Source organism: Polypterus senegalus, chromosome 11 (genome assembly GCF_016835505.1).
Source record: "Polypterus senegalus isolate Bchr_013 chromosome 11, ASM1683550v1, whole genome shotgun sequence".
NCBI classification, from domain to species: Eukaryota; Metazoa; Chordata; class Cladistia; order Polypteriformes; family Polypteridae; genus Polypterus; species Polypterus senegalus.
This window is the reverse complement of record NC_053164.1, coordinates 139315288-139342844: the sequence shown is the minus strand read 5'-3', so window position 1 is coordinate 139342844 and position 27557 is coordinate 139315288. Positions and strand designations below refer to the sequence as shown.

Here is a 27557-nt window from a genome sequence, read left to right as displayed (position 1 = left end):
TTACCAGTAATTTGAGTTTTTATGTGTAACTGCCCTGAATTTTGATTAGTTAAATGTTTGTTTTATTTAAAGAAGCATCTCCTAAATGCTTTTTATAACTCTATTCCCCTTGTCTGTAAAATAAAATCTCTAACAGCTTCAATGTTGTTTTTTGTAGGTTACAGGTAAAATGGATGAGAATCAGTTTGTAGCTATTACCAGCACCAATGCTGCAAAAATCTTCAACCTTTACCCTCGCAAGGGGCGCATTGCTGTTGGCTCGGATGCTGATCTAGTCATCTGGGACCCAGATACTGTAAAAACCATCTCGGCCAAGAGCCACAATCTGGTAGGGGAGAAGGGGGGAGAGGAATGTGTAATATTCAAGCAGTATATGAAGTTCTGCCATATGTAGGTGTTTTTAGGTCATACTTTAAAATATTTCCCATTCTTACAATAAGCAGTAACAGTATTAGAGCATGCATATTTAGTTGTATATTTACAAGTTTGTTTTTCAAGGAAACTTAAATAGTTTTTTAGAGCTATACTCCTGGATTTCTTATGGCAAGCTTAATTAGGTTTGACAAGGATTTTTTTCCCAAAATAAATAGTATTTAGTTTTGCATAAAGCATACAGTCATAGTCTATTACATCAATTTGTGCTTGCTTGTACGATGTCTTAAAATTTGTGTTTCCTTTTCTGTAGTCTTGTGTGTTGATTATAATTTTCAAAAGAGACTGAGTCCATCCTGGTAGCATACCGGAAATATAGTATGAATGTAACAGCAAGTCTGTTTGAAATGAAATATATCTAAATTGAATATCTTTTGAGTTCTGGGAGTATTGTTTAGGTCATTGTATGAACGTGTGAAATTCAGATTTGCTTAGGTAATGCTTAATGCAGGTCTAAAATATGCAAGTTATTTCACATTTTAAAAGCAGACCAAAAAGATTATCATGGTTATAGATTAGGCCTGCCACTGATAAAAGTTTTCAGACTTAATCAGCTATGTTTTTGTCTGACCTGGAAATAATATTGATTGAAATTTTTAATGAGATGTCATAAACCAGTAAAATTATATACTGATTTTGTAATTTCTGATGTTTGACATGACTTTGGCTGCTAAATCATTCCATTATATCCCTGTTTTTTAAAAGCCAGTTTTCAATTTTGTTAAAATCACCTGTGAATATTTGAAGAATTTTTTTATTCATCAAATTAAGAGCTTAAAATGCAAAATTCTGTAATTAAGCTATGAATGTATGGTGATTTATAAGTTCAGAGTTACACCAAATAATGATCTTCCTCTTAAGTTTTATTCTATTTCGCTAATTTTATCTTAAGTCTAATCATACCTTTTTCAATTTCTTTTTTTAACCTCTAGGCTGTGGAATATAATATCTTTGAAGGGACAGAGGTACGTGGTGCTCCTCTTGTTGTAATCAGCCAAGGAAAAATTGTTCTGGAGGAAGGCACTCTACACACAACAGAGGGAAGTGGACGCTACATTCCTCGCAAACCTTTCCCTGATTATGTTTACAAGAGGATAAAGGCTCGTAGCAGGGTAAGCTTTTGAAACCCATTTATGTTACTTTTGTGAAATCAAATAAGGTATTTTCTGGTCAGTTTATATTTGTATTGTGCTTGTCATTTAGTACATTTTCACATCATTTACAAATAATCAATCCCATAACATTTATATACATGACCACATGGTTTTGTAATGCACATGGAAATTCAGTTTAGCTCATTAATTAACATAAAAACATGACAATATAAATTCCATAAATGTTTGAAACGGAGTGGTGTCTTTTTATATATGTCTGCTTGTTAATCTAGATAGCCTATGCCTCCAAATAGCTGTCCATTTGCAAACAACCTAGCTTGTACCATATGCAGATGTAGTCATGAGGTATAGTTCTTGCTTAAGCAATTGTTGAAGACATGTGATTGAAGCAACTTTGGCTGTTGTGTTATTCTTGGTGACAAATGCACTTTTCCGGCATCTTAGAACATGGAATTTGCTGGCATTATAATCTCTAGAGTTAACATAGAATAGTGTAATAAACAAAAAACTCTCTCAAAAACGATTCTTGGGGCTAAAATACACTGTTAATGAGTGTGCAGAGGAGAATGTTTAGACTCACTCAAGAAAAAGGTATTTCAGATAGGGCTTTCAGAAGTGCCACGGTCACTCAAATGACAGCTTTTTGCAAACTTGGTGTGCAGCAATGCATATTGGAGCATAGAACATGCTGGACTTTGAAGTGGGATGAGCTACAGCAGAAGAAAACACTAAGTTCACCTTCAGTCATCTAAAAACAAGAAGATAAAACTACACGGTATGATTGAAACTTGGAAGAATGTCACCTGGTCTGACAAGTCTTGATTTATATTAAGATATGCAGATGGCAGGGGCACAGTGTTTTGGAAACCATATGAATTTTATGGGTCCATTTTACCTTGTTTCAGGGTATTAGCTGGTGGAAATAGTGTTATTGGAACTGTTTTATTAGCACACATTAAGTTCCTTAATACCAGGTGAGTGTCATTTAAATACCACAGTATACCTAAGATTTTTGAAGCATACTTTCTTGGCTACAGTCTATCCTTTTTCAAAGGTATACTTACAGCAGGATAATGACCATGCCACAGTGCTTGTATCATCCCGTGCTGTTCCCTTGAAAATGGCAATACATTGAATTCAGTCTAGAAAAGTACCTTTGTGATGGTGCAGAATGCAAGGTTTGTAGCATGAGTATGTGGCAGAAACACCTGTTTTAAAAATGTTGTTGAATCAGCAAGGTTTCTGAGCCCTTTTTAAGTATACTTTAATACAAATTCAGCTAACCATTATTAATGTAAAGGAATCCAGAAAATGCTTCCCTTTCTCCCACCTTCTGTTGATAAAAAAACAAAAAAAAAAACCTATTGTTACTGGAGAGTGTCATGTTCCCAAAATACCTGAAAAAAGAGGGTTTTCAGCTAGCTAAGGGGGTGTGCCAGATGTCTGCTAAGGAAAAGGAAGTATAATAATGCGAGTTATAGGAATTAATAAAAGTATAGTGTCCCAAAATTTAGTAGATGTCTCATTAACTTAAGAGGCAGAGAGTTTAAAGTGTATTAAGTTGTGAAATGCCAGTAGCCAGGAATTGGCTTACATAAATACATTAAACACATGTTACTTTACCCCCACACTCCAAATAATCCAAAGTATCCAAGCTTGTGGAATGTAGACCAAATGTACAGAGTGCCACTGGTCTTTCTTTACAGGTACACAAACATATGACACATGTTAATACTTTGTTTTCATTTCTTCTTTTTTTAGGAATTGTGTCAAGCCAGCAACCTCTCAATCTGTTGGTTAAATTATTCAAGTATGCTTTCTGACATTGAAAGTGCTCTTGTTTCCATTTTTAAAGCCATTATAATAATAAAAGTCATATCAGAAACATGGCAGTTATTTTTAATATGAAAAGAAATCATATTTTGTTTTCTGCAGTGAATGCTTAATGATTTGTATATGAAATTACTGCAAATCAGGGATTTCAGATTCAAGAATGAAACGGAACAGGATCCAGAGTAAAACAATACTTAGGGTGCTGGACAAGTGTTTAAAGTCTTTTGCTATTATACCCATTTACCAAGAAGCAGATCAGTGTGGTAGAAAAATCTGTCCATTTTATTAGTGACAATACAAAAAATTCAATCAAAAATTGAAAAACCACTGGTCATGGAATCGATGTGGAAAACACCTTCAAAATATGGATGTATTGCAGCATAGTGTATCAGGAGTAACACAATAGTAGGGTTTCAAAAAAAGTCAGCGTTTTCTTTTAAATAAGATTTTTTCCATATAGATTTGAATTACTGTGTACTAAAATACTGTGTATTTGAATAACAATGTTCATTCTGAAAGGCTTACTTCCCACAAGGAAATGTTTTTAAAATATCTAAATTTGAATCATTTTTAAAGTGGTATTTTTAGTCTTCTGCTTAATTGACTTGAAAATGAGCAAAAAATATAGTGAATTAATAGCTTTACAAGTTTTGCATTTTACTTAAATGCACTAGAAAAACATTTTCTTTTCTAGAAATAAGCTAACTTCCTTTAAATCTTGCAAGTTGTGTACTAATAAACATTTTCTCATTTTCAGCAACATTTTAATATATTTCTCTATTATAAAAAAAAAATCTTGTGAGGGAGACAAGACGTGATCTTCTCGGAAAACAATTTGACGTCCCGTGAGACAACATTTAAAACAAGTTCACGGACATCTAACCTAGCAGTTGTTGGAATGCTTTTGGCAGAGATACTTGCTCAAGCACTTTGAGCTACAATTTTTTGTATGAAAATGTGCTATATAAATAAATGTTGTTGTTGTTGTTAAAACAATGAGAAGCAACAAGCAGAACACACAGCTCGCCAGCAACAAACCAGCAGATGATCCGAGCGCTTCTCCTTAGCGTGCGTTCATCCCTAACCCCAACCCCCTTTACAATGCAAGCTGCGGAGACGCGAAGTGGCTAAAGGACATCTGCTGTACAGGCTTTTAAATGATCGACGTGCAGCACAACAAGAAGAACACGAAGCACGCCAGTAGATGATCCGACCGCTTCTCCTTAACGTGTGTTCAACCCCCCCTTCACAACACGAGCGGCAGAGACACGAAGTGGCAAAAGGACAGCTGCTGTATAGACTTTTAAATGATCAACGCGCAGCATGACAAACATAACAGGCAGCTCAGCAGCAGCAGCAAAACAACTTGATCCGACGGCATCTCCTTAGCGTGCTTTCAGCCAAACCCCACCACACCCCCCACCCCCCCCCTTCTCAACACAAGCATCATTATAAGTCCTGTGAGAAAGAGATTTAACCACACCTAGGGCCAGAAATAAAGGGCAAGTATTTTTTTTGCAAAAGTTTTAATGTAAAAGTGAAAATAATGCATATGTAACAATTCTCTTTAAATTGTATATCTGGTAAACCAAACCCTGGAGTGTGCGAACAGGGGGCGGAGCCCCCTAGTTCTTACTAAAAAAAAAAAGCTGCTTTCTGAAAATCTAATTTTACAAAAAATATTGTACAAATATTGTAAAGATCGCTGGTGGTTTTATGTCATTTAAAAGAGTTAATGATTAGGCTGTGGTACTAATGCACCGATCTGCTATGGCAGTTATTCCTCTGGTTTTGCATGTTAATCAAAATAGTGCTAAGTATATTAAAACTTTCCTTTATTTTTGTCCCCCCCAGCTGGCTGAGCTACGTGGGGTTCCCCGTGGGTTGTATGATGGCCCAGTCTGCGATGTATCTGTGACCCCAAAAACTGTGACACCAGCTTCCTCTGCCAAGACCTCCCCAGCTAAGCAGCAGGCTCAACCTGTGCGCAATCTACACCAATCTGGATTCAGCCTTTCAGGTATGTTTTAAAATCTTAGATAATAAATATGGGAATGAATGCAAAATTATCTTTGAAGCCTATGCAGATATATAACATGCTTCAAGGATATTAAAAGGACCTAGAGGTGGTTGTGCTAAAATGTATGGTTATTTTCCTGACTTTAGTCACAGTAACATTCCATTTCTTATTCTATATTATGATTATTTTTTAATGCTGAAAAACTGATACATCATGGATATAACTATGGAAACTGCTGTCCTGATGGTTATTAATATTGTTATTTCATAGAGACACTAGGAGCCAATTGTAGTGTGTGTTCCTCTTGACATCGTCCTGAGATGATCACATCTGTTATTTTAATGTAAATGCATACTATATCTGTAAGGGTGAATGCACTAATATGGTATCAGATTTATGGTTTAGTATTTTTCTAGCTGTGGTTTTTGAAATGAATTGCAGTGATGAGCCAGTGATTTATGGAAAGTTGTATTAAGAGTGAAATAAAGGTGTTTATCTCCTGGTAGTCCCTTAATAGTGTTTTCATGTTAATTTTACTTTTATATGTCTGTCTATTATTTGGTGTGTAACTAAAACTCTTCAACAACAACAAAAAAAAGGTTTGCAAAACCCTAGTAACCTTTTTTAGTGAGTACCACGTTTGGTGGTTGCAAAGTCTCTTGCGAAAAGAATTTCAAAGTCAGTTTCACAAAACTGTATGCAAAATTAAAATCCACTGTTTTGTTTATCACTGGTGCGTTTTACTGATTTAAGAATTTCAAGGCATTTCTTACAAGATCCAAAGTGAATCATTTTTACAGAAATCCTGCAGTCTGCCTTACAGCAACAGTCATTTTGATTTTTTTAATGTAGTGTTTTCAAGAATATTTGTTGAAGGTGGAAAATGTTTCTTGATGCTGAAAAAAAATGTATATTTCCCCAACCGTTCCGCAGTTACTTAATCCCCTGTTCTTTGTTGTCAATTATTGCTTGTGCTAACAAGAAATGAGACACTCGGCTGAAAATGTGAACGAAGAACACCAGACCACAATAGGATTAACTGTGGATTAAATGTATCCCTTATGTCCTTGTGATGTTCACTGAAACAACATTTAGACCAAGATCATCTACTGTTAGTACTATACTATATAGTCTGGTGTTGATATGATGCCAGTTCATTACTATCTTAGATACTCTGCATTTATCCGATGAGGACCTATCTGTTGTGCTTATATTGAATAAATTGCACTTAATACTGTTACAGTTAATGCTGTGACCTCTAATTAAGACTTCATAATGTAAAAGTAACATTATATTTGCTTATGTATATAAGAATATATATTGTTAGTGAAAACCAAATGTACATTTTTTAGTTATGTTTTAATTTCAAAGGCTTCAGAAATGCATGTTTCATATACTGCATATTTTTAAAATACTTTTCTTCTTAATCTTAGGGGCCCAGATTGATGACAATGTTCCTCGCCGTACCACCCAGCGTATTGTTGCCCCTCCTGGTGGTCGTGCCAACATCACAAGCCTGGGATAAGCATTCATCTCCTGGCCCATGGGGGCATCAGAGAGGCATGATGGTCATTGTGAACTGACCGGCTCAGTAGGCCCCCTAAATTTTCCCTTGAAACCTCCCACCAATGATAGCCCATTTTTCAGTCTTGCACTGAAAAACCAACTAACCTAAAAAAAAAATTGCCTCATAAACATGAAACTACATGTTAAGCACTCAAGACTGTATTATTTAGTGTTCATATTGTTTCCTATTTTCCATAGACCATTTTTTTGTTTGTATTTTTTTTCTCCCATTTTTTTTTTTAAAGGAAGAATTAAGTGAAGTTTCAGTTTTAGAGTAATAGGTTTAAATGCCAATTAAGTGAAAATTTACATAGTATTTTTAATGTGTTGTGTATGTATGTGTATATATACACAACCGTCCACTAATTTGTTTTTGAAAACGGTCATCTAACATCTAAATATGCGATTGCTATGGAATTTAAATAAAAATCTAATCTGGTCAAAACCGGTTCAGTAAAACCTTGGCAAATTGTATCATGGTTAAAATCAAGATAACATGTACCCTGAAGTCAAGGGCAGATGGCTACAGAAACATTTTTAAAAAGTTTTTTGCAATTAAATATTTTTTTTTTTTGTTGGTTGATTCCTTGAGAATCAAAATTACAGTTAATGGCATACACAATTTGAGGTTGCCTCTAGCTACTCCAGTGTTAAAGGAAAAAAAAATAACCTTGTGCCTTCAGAGGACTTGATTTTGATTTCTGACTTGGTAGACAGAAGATAAAGGCACTTCAGTTTGGTATTTGTGTGTATGTCTGTTTAAAACATGTCCAGCACTGAGTGGAATAAACACCACAAGGATTTCTGTTGAACAAGACTTTTTCTAAGCCAAATGTCTCAGGCCATACTCAGCATGGGGGGTAAGAACAACAATGCAGCATTTAATAAATTTATCTGGAGGAAGGTTTTGAGGTCATGGCTTTTTGTGACCTTTTTCAAAATGAACATGTGCTTAGGCAATGCAAAATGTTTTCTCAAAAGAGCCGTGAAGTCTCTTCCTTATTTAATTACTTTTACAACAAATGCTGTAATCAGCACCTTTCTTTGTTAATACTTTGCCATTATGATTTTGGATGTCATTTTATCACAACTGGGGACCTTTCAGATCCTTCCTCCCATCAACTGAAATGCATATTGCATTGTATGAAACAGTGCAGAAACAAAGATTTCTGTTCCATTCACTGTAGGACTGCCATCAAGTTATGGCTACACCATTCATTTTTGAAATGCCGCAAAATCTTACCTTGGTCACATTCTGTGCCCTCTCTTATCTGATGGGTACCTGGCTCATACAAAGGTCTTATGCAAACAACATCAGCTAATTTATAATGAGATATAGCAAAATTATTTATGTTCTCTGCTTCTTATTGTGTTCAGCAGATCCTTGGAATCATAAAGAAGACCTGTCTTTCAGTCATGCCAATTAAATATTCTACATTTAGAAGCAAATTATACAAACAATTGTCTGAAAGCAAGATTGGTGTCCACTTCTGTAAGGCACATGATGTTTATGCTACATGCTGTTATTTTGTTATTTTTTTGTAAACATTTTGTTTAACTTTTCTGTATAAAGTTTATTTTTATGAATGTAATATTTATACTCTTACTTAATCGTTAAAATTGGAGGCTCTTTTGTGCTCATTCAAGTGTTTATGCTAGTATTAATTTAACTCATAGATCTGCTTCCCATTAACAAGTTAAAGGCAGCAAAGTGTTGGCTCGTTCTGACCTGGTCTTATAGCCACGCAGTCATAAATTCAATGTTCTTTGCTTTCCAACCTTGCAGCCGAAACAGTTGGTGATTTATTATAGATTTAAAAAAAATATTATTTATGACCTGGTATTTTGTTTACTTGGCGAGAATAATATAGTGTAAATATTGCAGCGTTGTTTTCATTTTTTGCAGTCATATCAGGCAGTATAGCCTCAAAAGGAAAATTGCTTAATAGTGCAGGCATTTATTAAAAAAAAAGGAAATTGTTAAAAAAAACAGCCATGAGGAGACCACTCTAAATGCTTTAGGTGAAATGCATGTTTATTGAAGAGTTAAAAGCAACTACTCTATCTGAGTAAGTGAATCTACTGTTCTTCAGTTTCGACACTAAACTTGATCCTTTCCAATCCCAGCACTATATGGCAGTTTCTTTTGTTTAAGTACTTTCAGACTTACTTCCGAGGTCTGTAATTTAATTGTTGCAGAGAGGAGATATAGCAAAGAAAGAGAAGCGCGTCTCTGAAGGGATAGCCCTCTGAGGGTCCTCAGGGTAAAGTACCAGTCTGGCTAGTCTTACAGGTACATCACTTCCATTCTAGAGGTTTTGCTGTTGCTAATATTAAATATCTTTCAATTTATGTAGAAGGTTTGTGCGTTAGGGTCAATTTGATGTGTGTAACTTAAGAATGTAAGAATTAATTCACTTTAGTCTTCCTTTCATTCTTTTAAACCATGTTTTTATTTAATCCAATTAAAGATGAAACTTAATTTTACACAATGAAGCTAAGAATATTGTATTGGCTGTTTGGTTAAGTCTTGTGTTTGCTTGCTTAGTGTTAGAGTATACAAAAAATGACCAAAAAACCCGAACTAAAGAGGGTTAAAATAGACAGGAGTCAGCATGGATTGAAATGTTGTCAGCACATCGCCGTCTTCTTGGGTAATATTAGTCTGAGCCTTTTGGGACAGGATGGGATTTGTTAACTTTTCCACTCTTTCTCATTTGGCGGCCCGACTGCCGTAGCAACAGTAATGCTGAACTAGTGGTTGTCATAACATCTGGCCTGACTGTGTGTTTGTCATGACAACTGCTTTGGAGTAGGAACTCTCTTGGCAACAAGCGTCTTTTATCAGAATAAGTGTTGAAAATCTCAGTGGGATCTGGGGTGAGCACGTCTGTACCAAGCCTGTGATAGTGATCAGATTAAATATTTTGTTGCATTAATGGTAACCTGGAAGTAATCTCATTCTTGAAAGCCATTATCTTGATGTTTTGGCACATATGTTCGTAACATTTGCTTCGCCTAATTTTTTAAATCTAAAAATCATGCATTTAATTTACTTTATTTTTTTGTAATCTTAGTCTAATTCTACCAAAGTAAATTGCATGAAAATTAATAACAGATATATAGTATGGTGCCAAAATATATAAAATGGTTGTGATGACTTAGATTCTGGATAACCCTGAAAGAAAAAAAGAGAAGTTTGTTCAGATCTCCTGACTGATGCAATAAAATACAAAAAAAGTGATAAATGGGGAAAAAAAACAACTTGGGCCTAGTGTTTCCTAAATTACTTTTCACTTTAACATGTTTTTTATTGCTTATCACTTTGATCTGTTGGCCTGCTCTTTCTGCCCCAAGTTTTTTTTTAAAAAAAAAAACAAAAAAAACTGTGTGTTGTATTCACTAAATGCTCTGAGATGCTGTTGTTCGTTCTTAATTCTGCAGGTCTTGGCTCTTATGTGCTGCACTTGTGTGTAATGTAAGCAAAGTACTGAATGAGAGAAGCCCTTGTGTTTTTTGTTTCTTTTTATTTATTTTTTTTTTTTTACACTTTTTTTTTTTTTAAATTTTTGAACCTTTTATTGTAAAAGTGAAATTGTCAATGGTGTATGTATGTAGGCTTGAGGATGCTTTTCTTGTTAAAAGGAATCATTTGGTGGTTACCTCTGAAGAAACTCGATCTGGGGAGACCCGCCAGCTACCTTCAGTCTGTTCGTCTAAAATATGAAACTAATCTTATGTTACACCTAACATGAGAACTCATAATAAAACCTGGTGTTGTTTCATTTCTTTGTCTGACTTTAATTTGTTTTAGTAGAACATTAAAATGTCTGTGACGAGAACAGATGTTTCAGCCCAACAAGCTTATCCATCCTGTATACCTAGGTGTTCTCCATTAGAATCATATTTGTATGTTTTCTCCAGTGTCTTATATGCCTATTGGAATTATTAGTGTTTCTAAGCTGGCCTGGCATGTGATATCTGGGGTGTATATAAAAGTCTAATGATGGGCTGCCTTCCTTTTCAGAACTTTTTTCCCCTTTCTGATTTGTACCAGATGTGGGACTAATGGAAAAAGTGTATTCAGGACATGGAACGAATGGGTGATTATTCTCAACATGGACAAGCATGGAAGTCCAGTGGTCAGCACCACTACAAGGAGCTCAGTTAATATAGCAGCCAAATCCTTCCCATGATCATGTATTTTTTCTTCAGTTATTCCTGTTTTCATCCCATCCACATTAATACAAAGACAAGTGCATGTTTGTATCTGTGTCCCCGTCCAGTTTGCTGCGTCTGTTATATTCCATTTGTTTTGTGATGCTCAATCTGTTGGAATGAAAATTGCAATGAATTTTATTGCTTACATACATTACAAAATGCGTCCAATAGAAGGTGCACTACAAATGTTAGTGCTGAATACACTGAGGTGTTTGTTGAGCACTTAGATTTCAGCCCATCTTAGACAAGTAACAAAGCTAATACAGTATGTGAGTAGCTTACTTGTGTCTGTGGTTGAGGTAGTTTCCTGCCAATCATTGGTATATACCTTTCCCCAATCCTGCTGAAATTAGTGGAATTCCCTAAAACTTCTAATAATAGTAACTTGTTCAGAAAATAGAAAACAATTTCTGGGTGCTTTCTGTCAATGTGGTTTTATGGTTTCCTCCTTTGTCCTGCAGTCTGGTTAACTGGAGACTCAATTGGATTTAATTGTTTAACTCTCTTTTGTCATTTTCTTTATTCACATTTTCCATGTGTAGACTCCTCCCTTAAGTGGAAATTAATCTCTGCTTGTGAAACTGGTAGAAACAAAAACCAGCAGTCAAAGGGACTCCAAGGACTGGGACTAGGAACTGCTGCTCTAGACACTAATGGGCCAGTTTTTTGTTTGCTAACTTATAACATGTATATTGGTCTCCCATTTGTTCCCAGGGTAGTGTGACCTATGTTCAAAACTGTGTCCTAGGGTAGTGGCTCATGTCGACTCTAGTGTGTCTCATTGTTTGTACAAATTACCTGCTTCAGGATCTCTGTTCTGGAATAAATAGTTCAATGCCATCCCATTGGTGATATGGTGAAAACTGGAGTCTGACTGAATTCACTGCCATATAGGGAGTTTCAGAAAGAACAGAACAGTTTCAAAAATGCATATTACTTAGTAACGTAGTATCGTATGAATGTGTAGTATGCACCAAACTGTAGAGTTACCTTTAGTTGTTCACCGGATTGTCTTGTTTGAGGAGTTGAAGGAAGGCAGTGTGGCTGTCATGTTAATCTGGGATGAATTAGACCACAGGATCAACATAGGGTCATATGACATGAGGGGCACATATCGAGAATTTGTCAGGTTAGGAAATATCTGTTCCTTGACAAATTGGTTTGGGCTACATGTTCTTGTGATTGTTACTGAATAATATTTTGGAATGCGTTTGGTTCTTTCGTAATTGCCTTGTATTTCTACAATCATTCTACGACTTTCTCAACATTTTGGCATTAAGCAGTATTCTGCTAAAAAAGATAATTCACGCATGTTCACTGACTGACAGGTTTGGGTATTACAAGTCAAGCAAGATGTTTAGGTATCATGTTGAAATCATTCATGGCGATACTCTTATCAAGAAGACCCATTGTAATGCTATTACCCCAATACCTCAGGCCTACTTGATGATATCTAGCAAGGTGGAGAAATAAATTCTGGCTTTTGGCAATCAATTTGACAGAAGCTGTGATTCATTGGACCAGGCTGTGCTCCAGTGCTTGTGTCCCTTTGGCCAGTGTCACCTCACCTTGTATTTTGCTGAGAGGAATGAAAATGCGTTGGATCATTGAAAGCCATACTTAAATTGTGAGAAGGTGGGAGGAATCATGTCCTCCTATATGGTACTTCACTGATTGCTGAGAGTTGTAACTGATCTGCATGAAAAGATCTGCCAGACACAATCGGGCCATTGTGTTATGTGCCCTGTACCATACCATTTAAGTACTGCGGACTGACGCAAACAAGATACACTGAATCGTCTTCACTGTCTCTAAATATCATTGTCTGCACAGGACGGTTTCCCACTGACTCAGTGCTGAAGGCAGTGTTAATTGTGGTTGCTGTATATATCTATAGTGCCAGGACTTTCACAACATGTTTATTAACTCTGATCTTAAAATAACTCCTGTTGTGTAGCACATTTGTACATGAACAGCATGAATGCAACTTGTACAATCAGTGGTCATCCACTGTATTATCCTATTACGGGTTCATTCCTGGTTTGCACATTTGCTGTCTCTGTGACCACAGATTGGATTTGGTTGGTAATAGAATAGATGAAGCAATGTTTTTACATATATAAGTACCCCATAATTTTAAATGATTCTTTCTTAGGGTTAGGGAGAGCACTGTGGACACCCATGGACACTATGCTTTGTGTAAACCTTCAGGTAGTGTTGGTTGGTATTAGTTTGCAAAACCTAACCCTGCCAAGTAAGGAAAACTTGAAAAACATTTTAAAACGAAGACACGTTTAAGCGGGACTGAGTTTTAGTCATGGGGGCTTTATCAAATCAAACACTATAGTAGCAGTAGGGTGTTGTACTGTGTTAGCCATTATGGATACAATGAGAAGTCAAGTATGGAAGTCTAGCCAATGAAATGTGTCATGTCATTAAATCAAGCACTAAAAGGAATCATTTCCTGTGGTTTTGGAAATTCCAGGACCGCTTTTCCCTACCAGAAGTCTGCAGTTCCATGTTACCTTTGGGCTCGCTGAGGGATATAATTCCTCCAGCTTTGTCTGTGGCCAAGTCCTGTCAAAGGCATCTTAACTACATATCCAGAACATCTCCACTCTCGTCCAGATCTGGAAAAGCCACATTTCAATTCTGAGATCCTTTCATTGCTGAGCTCCTCACCCTACAGCACAGAGCAGTACTGCCACTTTAAAAATGCAGGTATTGCATAAAATCATTACTCCATCTCTTCACCCTCACTTGTGAAATAAGACCAGAACAGGGAGTGGGATTACAACATGATGGTATCTGCAATGTTAGCTGCAACTCAGAACACAACTCTGCACTCTACAAAGTCTACATCAGATTATAGCTCGTTGTAAGCCAAAAAATCCTTGTGATCCCAGAAAACCTGCTGCTTGCGTAGACCTGCCATTGACAATTTCCTCCAAAAAAGATAACGCAGCCGTTGCCAGTTGTATTCTACAGTGCACAGCACACCCTTTTTACAGACAACATATACAGGATGGACACTTGGACAACAGTGTTCTTACCAACACTGAAGATGGCTGTTTTGAGAGAACATGTCAGTTAATTGTTCTGATTGCTTGAAGAGCATCAAAATGTGACTGAAATTTACTTCGTTGTCTTGTTTCCTGGAGTTGGTGAAATTCAAACACCAAAAAAGTCGGCATAGGATTTACGGATGGTTGACATTTTCTGTAACATTAAGCCAATTTCCATGGCAGGTTCGACTTTTATAAAACTCAACTTTGCATAAGAAATGGCTTACACACATTTCCAAGCATAAGCATGTTTTATACATGAAGCTCCAGGTTTACAGGGTGGAAATGTGCTGTGGAACATCTAGAGTGTCGCCTCTGAGCAACAAAACAAAAAACAATTACAACACAAACTATATATATTTTCTATTATTCAGCGTCCAATCCATGTCATGCTCATAAGTTTTGGTAAGGTGAAATGCAAGTGTAGCAGTTAGGATGATCACTCTTGTAGGCTGAGGCGCTCTTTAGGTCTTCTTGAGGTGCTGTCAGAGCGGGCAGAAGTTGGAAAGTGACAAGATGGCCACAGCTCAAAACTCCAAGGGCTCAGCAGGTTACAGTTTGTCCAGGGTTCAGTGGAAATCTCTTGCAACGAATGTTCTCAGTTTTTCTCCTGGCAGAGCCCAAGAAATATTTTCTCACAGACAACACAACAATCTCATTTTCTGAGACCACTTATCCTGGTGAGGGTCACAGTGCAATCAAGAATGGATGATATATAATGGGGAAAGTACGCAAAGTTTTAAATAGAAATAAAATGTATGAAAGGATAATGTAATGATAGATAGATAGATAGATAGATAGATACTTAATCCCAAGGGGAAATTCACATAATGTACAGGATAATATATATGGAGTAAGTATACAAGTGCAAAGCTTATTAAATCTAAAGAGCACAGTGACATATTGATTCAACTTCATGGCTCGCCGACCAGTTCTGGAAGCCTCATCCATCTTTAACTCCGGACAGCGCAAGTCTTTCCAGTTTCAACAGGCCCTTGTGTTTGGCTCTCTGCTGTGTTTAAAGACAGTTCAAAATTTCTTCGTTTTCAGGTTTAATCTGAAATTCAGATGGGAGATTGAACTTTGGCTTGGACACAAATATTTTCTCTCCGTTTTAAGACTGGATGTTGCAGTCTTTCCCACCTCCTTCTCTCTTTTTTTTTTTTTATTTTTTAAGCCAGCTTCTAGTGAAAAAAAGGGAACCCTGAGGTACTGCAGCCGTGAAATGGCAAAACGCTCATTAAAAAGAAAAGAAAATGAAACGGCGCCATTAAAACCAAGAATAACAACAAGCAAAGGAATGAAATGTTACATAACTCTGTTAACAACCTCATCAATATCTATGCATGGATAAAGAGTTGGTTGACTGCTGCATAGCCAGGATGGATTGCTGCCTGCCTTCTCGTGGATCCAAGGTTCGGCCATCAGATGGATGGAGTCTTCATTCCAGTTCTGGGACTCTATGGTCCTCAGGTATCTTCAACTCGCTCTTTTACAAGGATGGCGATCAGTAGCCTACTCTACCAGATTTGATTCACTGTCTCTTACTTTTAGGTGACATTTAAAAATGACAGGCCCACAAAATCCAAGATGTCCAACTGGATCTCATTGAACCTGTAGCTTTTCCATAATGGAGCTTTCTAACCACCACAGTAGCATCAGTTACAGAAATGGACTCAACCCTGACCACTGCACCCTGTACTACTTCATTATCCTCCTGCAAGGAGAATTTGTGAGTTTCTCAGAATGTGTCCTCCATCTCTCAGTGATACCTACAATTGAGGTCAGTGCATTTACCAAGAACAGTTTGGAAGTTTTTTCTGCCTGTCCTTCCTAATTCATCAAAAAGGAAGAGGTCTTCAAGACCATCTGAAAGTCGTTCTCCATGCCTCCCAAACACACTTTACTTTTTGCACTGCTGCAGTAGCTGGTGTCTTTTTGGCCTAGCAGTGTTTTTCAGTCAATCTTGAGACACTTTTGCTATAATGTACTGATGCTTGATAACTTCCCTTGCCATTGGTGTCCACCAACAGGTTATTGGGTTGCCTGCATGACAGCCTCAATTCATTGCAGATGCTTCCCGGACTTGAACCTTTAACAGGTCAGACTCCATGACTTTTCATAGGATGCTAGACAAGCTGTCCGGTGGTGAGAATTCAAATTATCTTGTGCAGAAGCTTCCCAGCATACCCTGACTACCCATTTGGATCTCCACGTGGGTCACATGAGCACTCCATCAGAACCAACTTAACATCAAGTGGTGATCAGTTGACCGCTTAGCCCCTCAAGTGTTAAGTGTTATGAATTAGCCCCGTTTCTTTGACTTCAGCTGTGATGTGTAATCCAGGCTTAAATTTAAAATCCTTTTTTATTTCTCTCATTAATTTTCCATCTATCCATCCATTATCCAGTCTGGTATATCCTAACTACAGGGTCACAGGGGTCTGCTGGAGCCAATCCCAGCCAACACAGGGCACAAGGCAGGAAACAAACCCCAGGCAGGGCGCCAGCCCACCGCAGGGCGTCATTAATTTTAATTCTTTAGTTATTATTGTTTGTTAATATCATTGTTTATTCTTTAGATAATTACAGAAGAACGCAGATTATGAGATCTTTGGAGTAGGCAGTCAGGCTGTCCAGGATTGAGCCTTATCTAGACCGGCCATTGGGGAGTCTGGCCTGCTTTCTGGCTCCGTTTTGGACCATGGGTTATTCAATTGTGGCTCAGGTTGTGTTGTCAGATTTAGGGTTGCGTAGAGTTGTGATTCCCAACTGTAATCAATGGGAAAGGGAAACGCCATGGGCAACTGTGTCGGGAGATTCTTCAAGGGAAACGGTCTCAAAACCGGTCCGGGCATCCTACAATGAGTAAGGTGATGAGGTCATTGTCATTTTCTTAAAATTTGTGATGAGTACGCGGCTCCCTACTTGCTATGAGCTCATGATATGAACTCTATTTGAACTGTTGCCATACTTAATCTGTACACTGTTGTTTAGACACAACTTAAAATTTGACAACATACTTAGAAATAAAATTTAATGAAAAATAGAAATTTGAAGCACTTTCTTCCAGTTTCTTTTTCTCCTCGTCTGTTTTGCTTCATCCATATTCAATGCCAAATAACTACCCATATAGGTGGTTAGGCGGCCTAAAGCAGAGTAAGTGATTACAGGTATGAAACAATTATTTTGAACTCGATAATCAAACTGCTTATTTACAATGGAATAAATTATAACCAAGGTTAGAATGAAAACCTCACATGATTGAAATGTTCCATTAATTTAATGCTAAACTATAAATCATTAAAAATTCTGTGCTTTATAACTTTATTTTGTTATACTAATAATGGCAGCTGAAAACCACTAATTATCGCTCATTCTAATGACCATCCATCCAGCTATATCCTAACTACAGGGTCACGGGGTTCTGCTGGAGGTAGTCCCTGTGAACACAGGGCGCAAGGCAGGAAACAAACCCCGGGCAGGGCACCAGCCCACCGCAGGGCACAGCCACACACCAAGCACACACTAGGGACAATTTAGGACTGCCAATGCACCAAACCTGCATGTCCACGCAGACCCGGGGAGAGCATGCAAACTCCACACAGGGAAAACTTGGGAATCGAACCCACTTCTCCTAACTGCGAGGCAGCAGCGCTACCCACTGTGCCACCGTGCCACCCCAAATAAAAGCAACTACCTTCACATATGATGACCCTTGCAGTAAGTGAGTTTCTTGTTACAAAACATAAAGGTAATAAATGTGGCCAACAGCGAGGTAAGTATGGGTTCAGAACAGCCATGATGAGCGACATCAGTCCTAACAGACCAAGTGGAAGAGCAAGGTAAGAATTTATTTTTTATAACACTGAGGCTTCTTAAGACAGCACTTTCCAGGCTCTTCCCAGCCATTTTTGTTGGCATGGAGTTCTTAAACACCATTTTTTTGTTCCTTGTCTGATCTGTGATACTTAGAAGCAGCCCTTTTAGTCTGGCTCCATTTCCTTTTCTTTCTACTATCCAGCATTCCCTTTCCATCTGACTCATTTATCCAGGCTAGAATCGCATCTCTGGATGTCTCACTGCTCTTTTTCATGCTGTGCTTTATGGTTCTCACTTCTTGTCCTGTTAGCCAAATTGCCTGAGTCCTTTGGCTTCGGTCATTTATGTTGGTCCATTTCTTGTTTATGTGCCTCCATCCAGCCTGTTTTATTCTCTGGTCCTTATCTCTCTGGTCTTTTCATGGTCTAACCTTGAACCCGATCATCTTTCAAGAATTGTCTTCATTGGGTGAGCCCTTTTATTTGAAATCAATGTATTCCTTGCTCACCAGTGAGAATTTGTCACTATGCTAAATTAGGGTATAAAGTGATTTATTTCTCATTTCTTTTTTTAAATGCAACACATCATCATGCCTTTGATTAGCTGCGTTGTTTCCTCTTGATTGTTATGCGAGTTTTAAAGTAGCAAGTGTGTCAAGACAGCAGACACATCAATGGGGATATGTCAGTCAAAACCTCAAATGAGCAGCGGTCAAAAGCCAAAACCTCACCCAAAAATCTCAGCCTAATAACCACACACAAAAGTCCTTATCCCCTAATTCTTCTGAATATTAGCTACTTATGAATTTGTCTTAGAATTTCTCCACAGGCATAGATTCAATACATAGCATGATGATAGCTTTAATTGTGCTGACACGCTTTTGGCCATCACAGACAGCAATGAGAGTTGTTGTTGATGAAGACCAACCACAAAATGCTGCCTGAAACCAAATGACATTGTAGGAAAACAACAAAAGTAATGCAAACATTTGAAGGTAATGCTCAACAAGGTGCCAAAAGCATAAAATGATGACGACAATACTCCACAACAGCAACTGTAACAATCATCTCCAAATCTATTACAGTCTCTTCCAAAATATTAAGCTACTCCACATTCACATGTCAAATTCATCTTTTTTTCCAGTTTCCTCAAGGGTGTACAGTATCTGGCTCTTGGCTAGTTGGATTAAATGTGCCACATGCATGTCTGTTTTTCAGTTTTTACTTTGATATCTGATACCAAATTTTATTTTAAAACTGTATCACTGCCTCATGTTCTTCTGTATACTTTTTTAATACTTTTCACCTCTTCCATAGAATTTTGTTCTATTTTCAGAGTTATACTGTATACATTTTGAATAACATACCACACATATTTTTAAAGTCTACCTTTATAAAAGTGTCTGTGTGTCCATCCAGTTGCTAGGTCTCTGTCATTCCAAAAGACAGCACATCACAAACATTTGTTGTAATAAAATGCATTGTGGGCGGCACGGTGGTGCAGTGGGTAGCGCTGCTGTCTCGCAGTTAGGCGACCCGGATTCGCTTCCTGCGTCTCCCTGCGTGGAGTTTGCATGTTCTCCCCGTGTCTGCATGGGTTTTCTCTGGGAGCTCCGGTTTCCTCCCACAGTCCAAAGACTTACAGGTTAGGTGGATTGGCGATTCTAAATTGGGCTTGGTGTTTGTGTGTGTCCTGCGGTGGGTTGGCACCCTTCCCGGGATTGGTTCCTGTGTTGGCTGGGATTGGCTCCAGCAGACCCCCGTGACCCTGTGTTCGGATTCAGCGGGTTGGAAAATGGATGGATGGATGAAAATGCATTGTATTTGTCATTCCAACACATGGCACATCACAAACTTACACCGCTTTTTTGAATCCCATACTAAATGGCATGTGAAGGAGCCATACGTATTGTATTTGTTATACCAACAGATGGCATGCCACAAACATTTGTAGTAATAAAATATATTTCCTTTATCACTCCAACATATGGCGCATTACAAACTTTAACACTGCCCTTTGGAATCGCATACCAAATGACATATAACAAAGACATATGCATTGCATTTGTTGTTCCAGCAGATGACATGTCAGAAACATTTGTACTAAGAAAATGCATTATATTTGTCATTCCAACACATGGCGCATCACAAACTTACACCGCTTTTTTGAATCCCATACCAAATGGCATATGAAGGAACCATATGCATTGTATTTGTCATTCCAACAGATGGCGCATCACAAACATTTGTAGTAATAAAATATATTTCCTTTATCACTCCAACATATGCATCCATCTATTATCCAACCTGCTATATCCTAACACAGGATCACGTGGGTCTGCCCGGGGTTTGTTCCTGCCTTGCGCACTGTGTTGGCTGGGATTGGCTCCAGCAGACCCCCGTGACCCTGTGTTAGGATATAGCAGGTTGGATAATGACTGACTGACTGACTCCAACATATGGCCCATTATAAACTTTAACACTGTCTTTTCAAATGCCATACCAAATGACATATAACAAAGATATATGCATTGCATTTGTCATTCCAACATATGGCACATCACAAACTTTAACACTGCTTTTACGAATCCCAGACTAAATAGCATATAATAGAGACAAATGCATTGCACTTTTCATTCCAACTGATGGTACATCACAAATATTTGTAGTATTGCATTTTATAGCTACAAATGTTTGTGAGGCACCAACTGTTAGAGTGACAATTGCAATGCATTTTATTGCTACATGCATTACAAAATACATTCCAATAGATTCCTGTCATGTCCTGATTTTGTTTGACAGAAGTTGCTACTAATAAACCAAATCCTTGTAAGTGAGTACTGTACAGTATATTAATAAAGAGCAGGTCATGCTGAAACCAAATCCCAATTTACAAAAATATAACAAATGATCAAAGTAATTTAATTACTTGTTTACTTGATAAGTCATCCAAGTGGGCTCCATTAATTCAAAGATATTCAGTGTATTCCTGTTCTTTAAAAGCTTGCCCAGAGCACTTGGACCAATTTATAAATTTAAAACCATGCGCCACACACATTTTAATGCTTAAATAGAGTACAATTTGTATATTTGTGGCTGTACTTAAAACCTTAAAGAAAAGCCTAAACATTTTAAGTTAAGAAAAAAATGCAGGCATGTGTGTTTATTGAAGAAATAAAACTAATAGAAGATGCTGACATTTTGCAAATAAAAACTGCAGTTAAGAATGCTTCTGGAGAGATTCCACTTCTACTGTCCTTTGGAGTAGATGTGGTGAAAATCCAGTTTAACTAGGTGACCCACTGGCCATATGCCCAACAGCTGACATCTTACAATATAGGAGGGCACAGGCTGGGATCCATCATTGTGTTATGGTGGGCTGCCTTGATGCGTTCTTTGATGGCAAATTTTCCCATTACATTTAGATGTTTCCTTGTATGGCCAGGGTGAGTACCTGAATGAAGGAAGCCTTGGCGCCAGATACCATAGTTGGCACACATTTAGGATATCAAGATTGTGGTAAAGTAATCGCACTTCTGAAGTTTAATTCAGTGACAACAGTTAATGTCACAATATGCAAAGCCTCAATAGTGTTGATAAGTGCAGATGGGTGCCTCGGTGGCGGTTTTGCTTTCATATTTACCAGTTTTAACGTTTATCAATTGCAGCATATATAGAGTATAGTTCCTCGAGTTCTACAGCTAACATTGAGCCGCAATGACGAAGTCCTATCATTACATTTTTGTAAACAGTAAACATGATTTTGCGTTGTGAACTAATCAGCTTAAGAACTGGGCCTGGCAGCCTTAAACACTCTAAGAATCAAACAACAAAATGTAAAATCTGAAACAAAGTGCGCCACTTCCCACACTTATCAGCTTGTAGTTAGCATGAGAGCTGTGAGTGCTGTCAATGCCAGACTTCAAGATTTGTGTGGCGCAAGTTGAGAATAAGAAGGTACAATTGCAAGATTGTCGCCTGGCGCCCTGTTTATCACAAGATTTACAATTTATAACCGTTGGTGCACCAGAGCAGATATGATAGAAATGTCTTACGCTTTGCCAGATGCAGCCACTTTGAAGCGAAGAATTTTTTGGACAGTTCTCGAGTTATCATAAAAATATGTATCCAAAGAATTTAAAAAACATGTATTTATTTTGTATGGCTTTACTTTAAATATGTGGTTGGCTGATTCACTTTATTCCTTTGGAACAAATGCAATAACCCTTCATTATTCCTGTGATGGTTCTGGTCGGCTCCACATTGCTAAGTCAGGACCGGAACTGTTGATAGACATGAACCAAGATGAGCCGGACAAATGAGGATACACACATGCAGCAAGGGGTTTGTGCAAAAAATGATAGTATTTTAATTAAAACCAAATAAAAAGTGCAAATAGTGCAGCGCATTAAATCGTCCATCCATCCATCCATCCATTATTCAACCCGCTATATCCTAACTAGAGGGTCACGGGGGTCTGCTGGAGCCAATCCCAGCCAACACTGGGTGCAAGGCAGGAAATAAACCCTGGGCAGGGCGCCAGCCCACTGCAGGCATTACTGTAAATCATCCAAATAGACAAATAGTCAATACATACTGTAAATAATCCATAAAATCAGGTGTATCTCCGTAATAATTCTATTATAATCCAAAGGAGGAAACTGTTTAAAACATGCAAGCACAGGTTGATCCCACTAAAAATCTAACATGTCCTCCACTAACCCTGATGAGATCCTGCAGCCGGTCAAGACGTCTTACCGATAGCCACAACACCAACCCTTTGACCGGCTTGGGTATTCTGCTGCCATCAGGAACTCCTGGCAGGGCACCGCACCAAGCCTCGCTACTTCAGCACTCGCTGCCACTCCTTGGCCCTCCTGAGTATCAGATCACTCGAGCTCTCTCAGAACTGCTCAGGCGAAGTGACCCTCTTCAGCTCCCTTCAGCGATAGCCATACGCTCCTTTTTAGGTCGGCTGCCTGCCTCCTCTCCTCTTCACCCTGGAGTCTTCCAGTCCTGCCATGTTCGTTCGTGCTCGCCTTTCTTGATTAAGTGCCTGCGTGATGCGCCGCTACCTCCCGAGGTGAGAATGAGGCACCTGACTGATCCCCTCACATTCACACGTGTCCGCGTGATCAGCCAAGCACCCCAATCAACCCCAGAGCGAAGTGCACATCCGCCCCCGATTGGAGCCTGCAGTTCACGGGACACGATTATTTATTTTAAAACTGCCCTGCGCCACGGGCCTCTGATCACAACTCCAGGATATTGGTTACTAATACCATACCGTTACTCTTGCTAATACTAATGTCTGGAATGGCAATGTTGCCAACACAGAGGCACAATTTTATTTTTCCAAACATTTTAACAAATATACAGATTCAAAAATAGGAAATACATTTTCTCACACCTCTGTTACTTATGTGCTTGCTGCCAGTAGCATCACAGGCATGTGTACGTCTGTTGTGTGGGGCAGATAAAGGGGCAGATGTAGTGCACATGTCACAGCAGTATGGCACTGGCGCATCTCAGGGAGAGTGAAGAGTGAAATACTGTTAGCAGCATAAACATATGTAGTGCAAAATAAATTACCATTCGGTTGTATGACAGGCTAATCCTTTACTGTTCAGTGCCATGACATCTGGTACACCAGCCATTGGTAATAATTCTTAAAAAATGCTTGCAACTGTAGGCTGAAACTACTGAAGTGCATAACTAATTGTTTCACCAGCTCCTTCTAACCCTGAACTGAATGAGCCAGTTAGAAGATGGATGAAACACGGACATAATTATATTGGCCTTGGCAATTCCTTTATTGATGGGGTACCTACATTCATTTATTACCGGAAATATTAACTCTTTGAAGGCTGAATATTCTTTTCCAAACAACACAGTTTTCTGAAAAGCACACAGAGCAATGATTTCACACTTGAGTCAACATAAAATGTCTGTGGCTATGTGCTGTGGCTGCTGTTGGCGCATGTTCGGCATCTCGGGTGGCAGGGGCTACATTGGGGGCACCTCAATGGTCAGCAGGAATGCACGGTGGCCCAGCTGCCTGGCAGGTGGGTGGCGGTGATGGTCGCAGTGTGGCACAATCTGGTTCGTACCTCTTGTCTTCATTAGAGGTGGTCCTCCCAGGCAAACACTGCTGTAGGCGCATCAGCTACACGAAAGTGTTCAGCACCATACTCACCTGGGGGCCGATCAGATGATGCTGGCACCTCACTTTCGTTTTTGATCTCCAGGTCACTTTCATCAAACTCAGAGTCCGACAAGTCCGATTCAACGAAATTACGTGTAACACCCTCCTAGTTGGGTATAATAGTAAACTCAGAAGTGTTTACTTGACGCTAAGTGCGCGCGCGGCTTTCGGCGCCGCGGGAGAGCGGGAAGGGAACTCGCGCGCCAAGCAGGTTCACGCCTCACCTGTCGAAGAGGAAAACGCGGCTGCACAGTCGCGCGCTCTCCCTTTTAAGCGATACAGAGCTCGGCGATAAGGACCGCAACAGCCGCGTTACACAGAGGCACAGCCGGCACGCAATACGTCTGACATAATTTATCCCAGAAGGAGAAAATGCAAATAAGCAGTGTCAGAAATATCACAGGAGGCAACAACTAATCGGGGAAGGCAAATAAATCCCGCATCAAGACGAAGCTGCTGGCGTCATCCCAGACGGAGCTGTGAGATTCCTGTGTTTAACCACGGGGGAAAATGAGAAATGTGGGGAAAAGTTCTGGAAGGACACCGTGAGTACAGGTGAAGTTATGCACTGCATATGAGCTCCAACTAAGCGCGCCAACGATTTATATATATATATATATATATATATATATATATATATATATATATATATATATATATATATATATATATATATATATATTTATTGTTAATTTCTATGTGTGAACCTTACTTGTGCTGAAACTTAGACAAATGTTAAGTTGAACTGTGATAATATCCCATAAGTGGTGTGTTTAAATAAATGTGTTTTATGTTTTTTTTTTTTTGTTTGTGTGAAGTGCTTACATGGTGGTTGGATTCAAATAATTAATAAAAAGGAGTGAGTGTTTACAAATAATTACTTTGAAATAGTGTAACAATTATAAATAATTGTTTTCATTGGACCCATTGGTTATTAAAATCTATTGGGAGGTGTTTAATTGTAGACCCCACCAGTGAAATTTCATCGTATGTCATAGGTAACGTGCCAGCTAAATGGTGGGAGGGCTACATACGTAAAACGTCCATGGAGTATTTTGATTTGTACATTCGCTTTGGTCTCTCGCCAGATGTCGGTGCCATTTTAGAGGTTGTTTGCTCTCTGCTACTCTTATGCACGTGTAGGGAGTCGCGGTTACATCAACAAAGCTATGTAACTTTCCTTCTAGCAAAGACATAACATAACGGCGAGTTTTGTTGCAGTTTACAGATGATTACCCTCCTCTACTCCTGAATTTTGACAAAAGTCGACATCAGCCGTGAACGAGTTAAGGAAAACAGTACTGTAATGTAAGTGTAACATGCTGTTATATTTTCCAGACAAGAATGTAGGTACACCGAGGTGCATGTACATGAATGTGTTTGAAGTTAAGAACAATGGGAACTCCTTACAGCGCTCTCACTCTGTTCTGGAATGATTAGCGGTAAATCAGTTTACAATCTCACAGTTGTAAAAAGTGCTCCACAACATATGCATGATTAAAACAAATATATTCATAAGTGTATACGGCTATCATTGTCATATAGTATGTTGTGATGGCACCAGCTGCCCTAACATCCTTTGAGCCCATGGCCTTTGATAGTCATGTTGAGAACACTTAACAAGAAGAGTCCTGCAAAAGTGTTTTGTGCATTTGATTCAGATAATCGCAGCGTCCAAAGTGTATTACAAAAGAGTCTTCAGTAAATTTATATCAATAAATAATCCATAATAAAACAAGTGCTCTCGCAGTGGGAGCTCATATCCAGTCCATACACACATTATTGAAGGTTGCAAAATCCCAGTGTTAAAATTAGTTTCTCATCTTCTCTCTTTGTCATTTCTACTTTCCCTGCTCACCCTTCAGGTCTCGTGAGCGGGCAGAGGTGCCATCCCCACTCCAGCGCTCATTCCAGCCACCGCAACCATTCGCCACTCTAACATCTTGCCTCCTTCTTTTGGTCCAGTAGGAATCCTGGAGACCTCCGCTGAACACACTAGAAGTGAGGAAGTGACCCACCCTTGAAGCACCGTTCCTTTCATTCCCACTGGCTCACACTCCCAATCCATTCTTTTGATTTTGCTCCCGTCTCTTTCTTTCCCCCCTTTTTTTCTCTCACATCTATTCATACTGATTTTATTTGACTTTGGGCATGGTTTCCTAATTGTGATCTGTGGAGAGTCAATGAGAAAACTTGAACCAATGGGAACTTCACATTTTAGCCACGATCAGCTCCAAGCGCTCCTCATTAAACACTCCAGAGTCGCATGACCACCCAACCATGGAGCTGAAGCTGCACTCCAACAACACAGACCCTGAAAGTGCTCTATCGCGTGCACACAGTGAAAGTCTTACTTGTGTATGCAAATCAAGCACAACACTCTATTTAATAAACTAAAATTAAGGAATGCATTTTATAGATGAGTCCTATAGAATAAGGTAACTCAAATTCTCGATTGTTTAACTCCAGCCTGCCTGCATTCTGTATGAACAGTATATGTGTTAATAGGCAGAGACTACATTTCATTTTTAACGTTTCAGGGATGCAGAAAGGCAGAACTTAACCTGACAGCATCAGTACAAGGTAGGGAGGGTCCAACACTAGACGGGGCGTCAGTCACTTGTGTGCGCCAAAGAAATTCACACTATCAGTTGACCTAAGCTGTCCATGGGATACAAGGCATAAACAAGCCTGGTAGTACTCCGGCCCACCATGGGACACCCTTATGCCAATCAGCCCCGGTGACAGAAGCTCCACACCGATTTGAACATCTATGACCCACAAAAATGTATTTTCAGTAACAGTTTTATATTAAATGATTATTATTGTGGCTATAATTCCTGCATACACTAAGGATAAAAAGGGTAGCAGGCTTCAAAAAAGAAAAAAAAACACACACACACACACACATCCAAAAGAGCCATACCTGTCCTAGGCCTAAGGCAGCCTAGTCCTAACTGAAAAAGGCAGGCTTTTGGTCATATATATATGTCACACACATGCACATGGGAGGCAGCTAGAGGGCCTAAATAATAGTAATACCACACAAGACCAGGGTGTGGTGAGCTGCACTAACTCTCTCTCTCTCTCTCTCTCTCTCTCTCTCTCTCTCTCTCTCTCTCTCTCTCTCTCTCTCTCCGTCCTCTGTAGACTATCCTATATATATATATATATATATATATATATATATATATATATATATATATATATATATATACACACTGCTCACAAAAATTAAAGGAACACTTTAAAGAAACACATTAGATACATCAGATCTCA

General features: G+C 38.7%; 1 protein-coding gene across 2 annotated transcripts in view; it reads left to right on the top strand.

Annotated features, from left to right (window-relative positions):
• Positions 1-9453, top strand: part of LOC120539530 (dihydropyrimidinase-related protein 2) — a 174167-nt gene extending 164714 nt beyond the window's left edge. For both annotated transcript variants that reach the window (XM_039769677.1, XM_039769678.1), the window contains exons 11-14: positions 158-328; positions 1365-1544; positions 5235-5400; positions 6834-9453. In XM_039769677.1, coding sequence (XP_039625611.1) covers positions 158-328; positions 1365-1544; positions 5235-5400; positions 6834-6925 — 609 coding nt within the window. In that variant the 3' untranslated portion in view covers positions 6926-9453. The remainder of the gene's footprint in view (positions 1-157; positions 329-1364; positions 1545-5234; positions 5401-6833) is intronic.
• The last annotated feature ends 18104 nt before the right edge of the window (positions 9454-27557 follow it).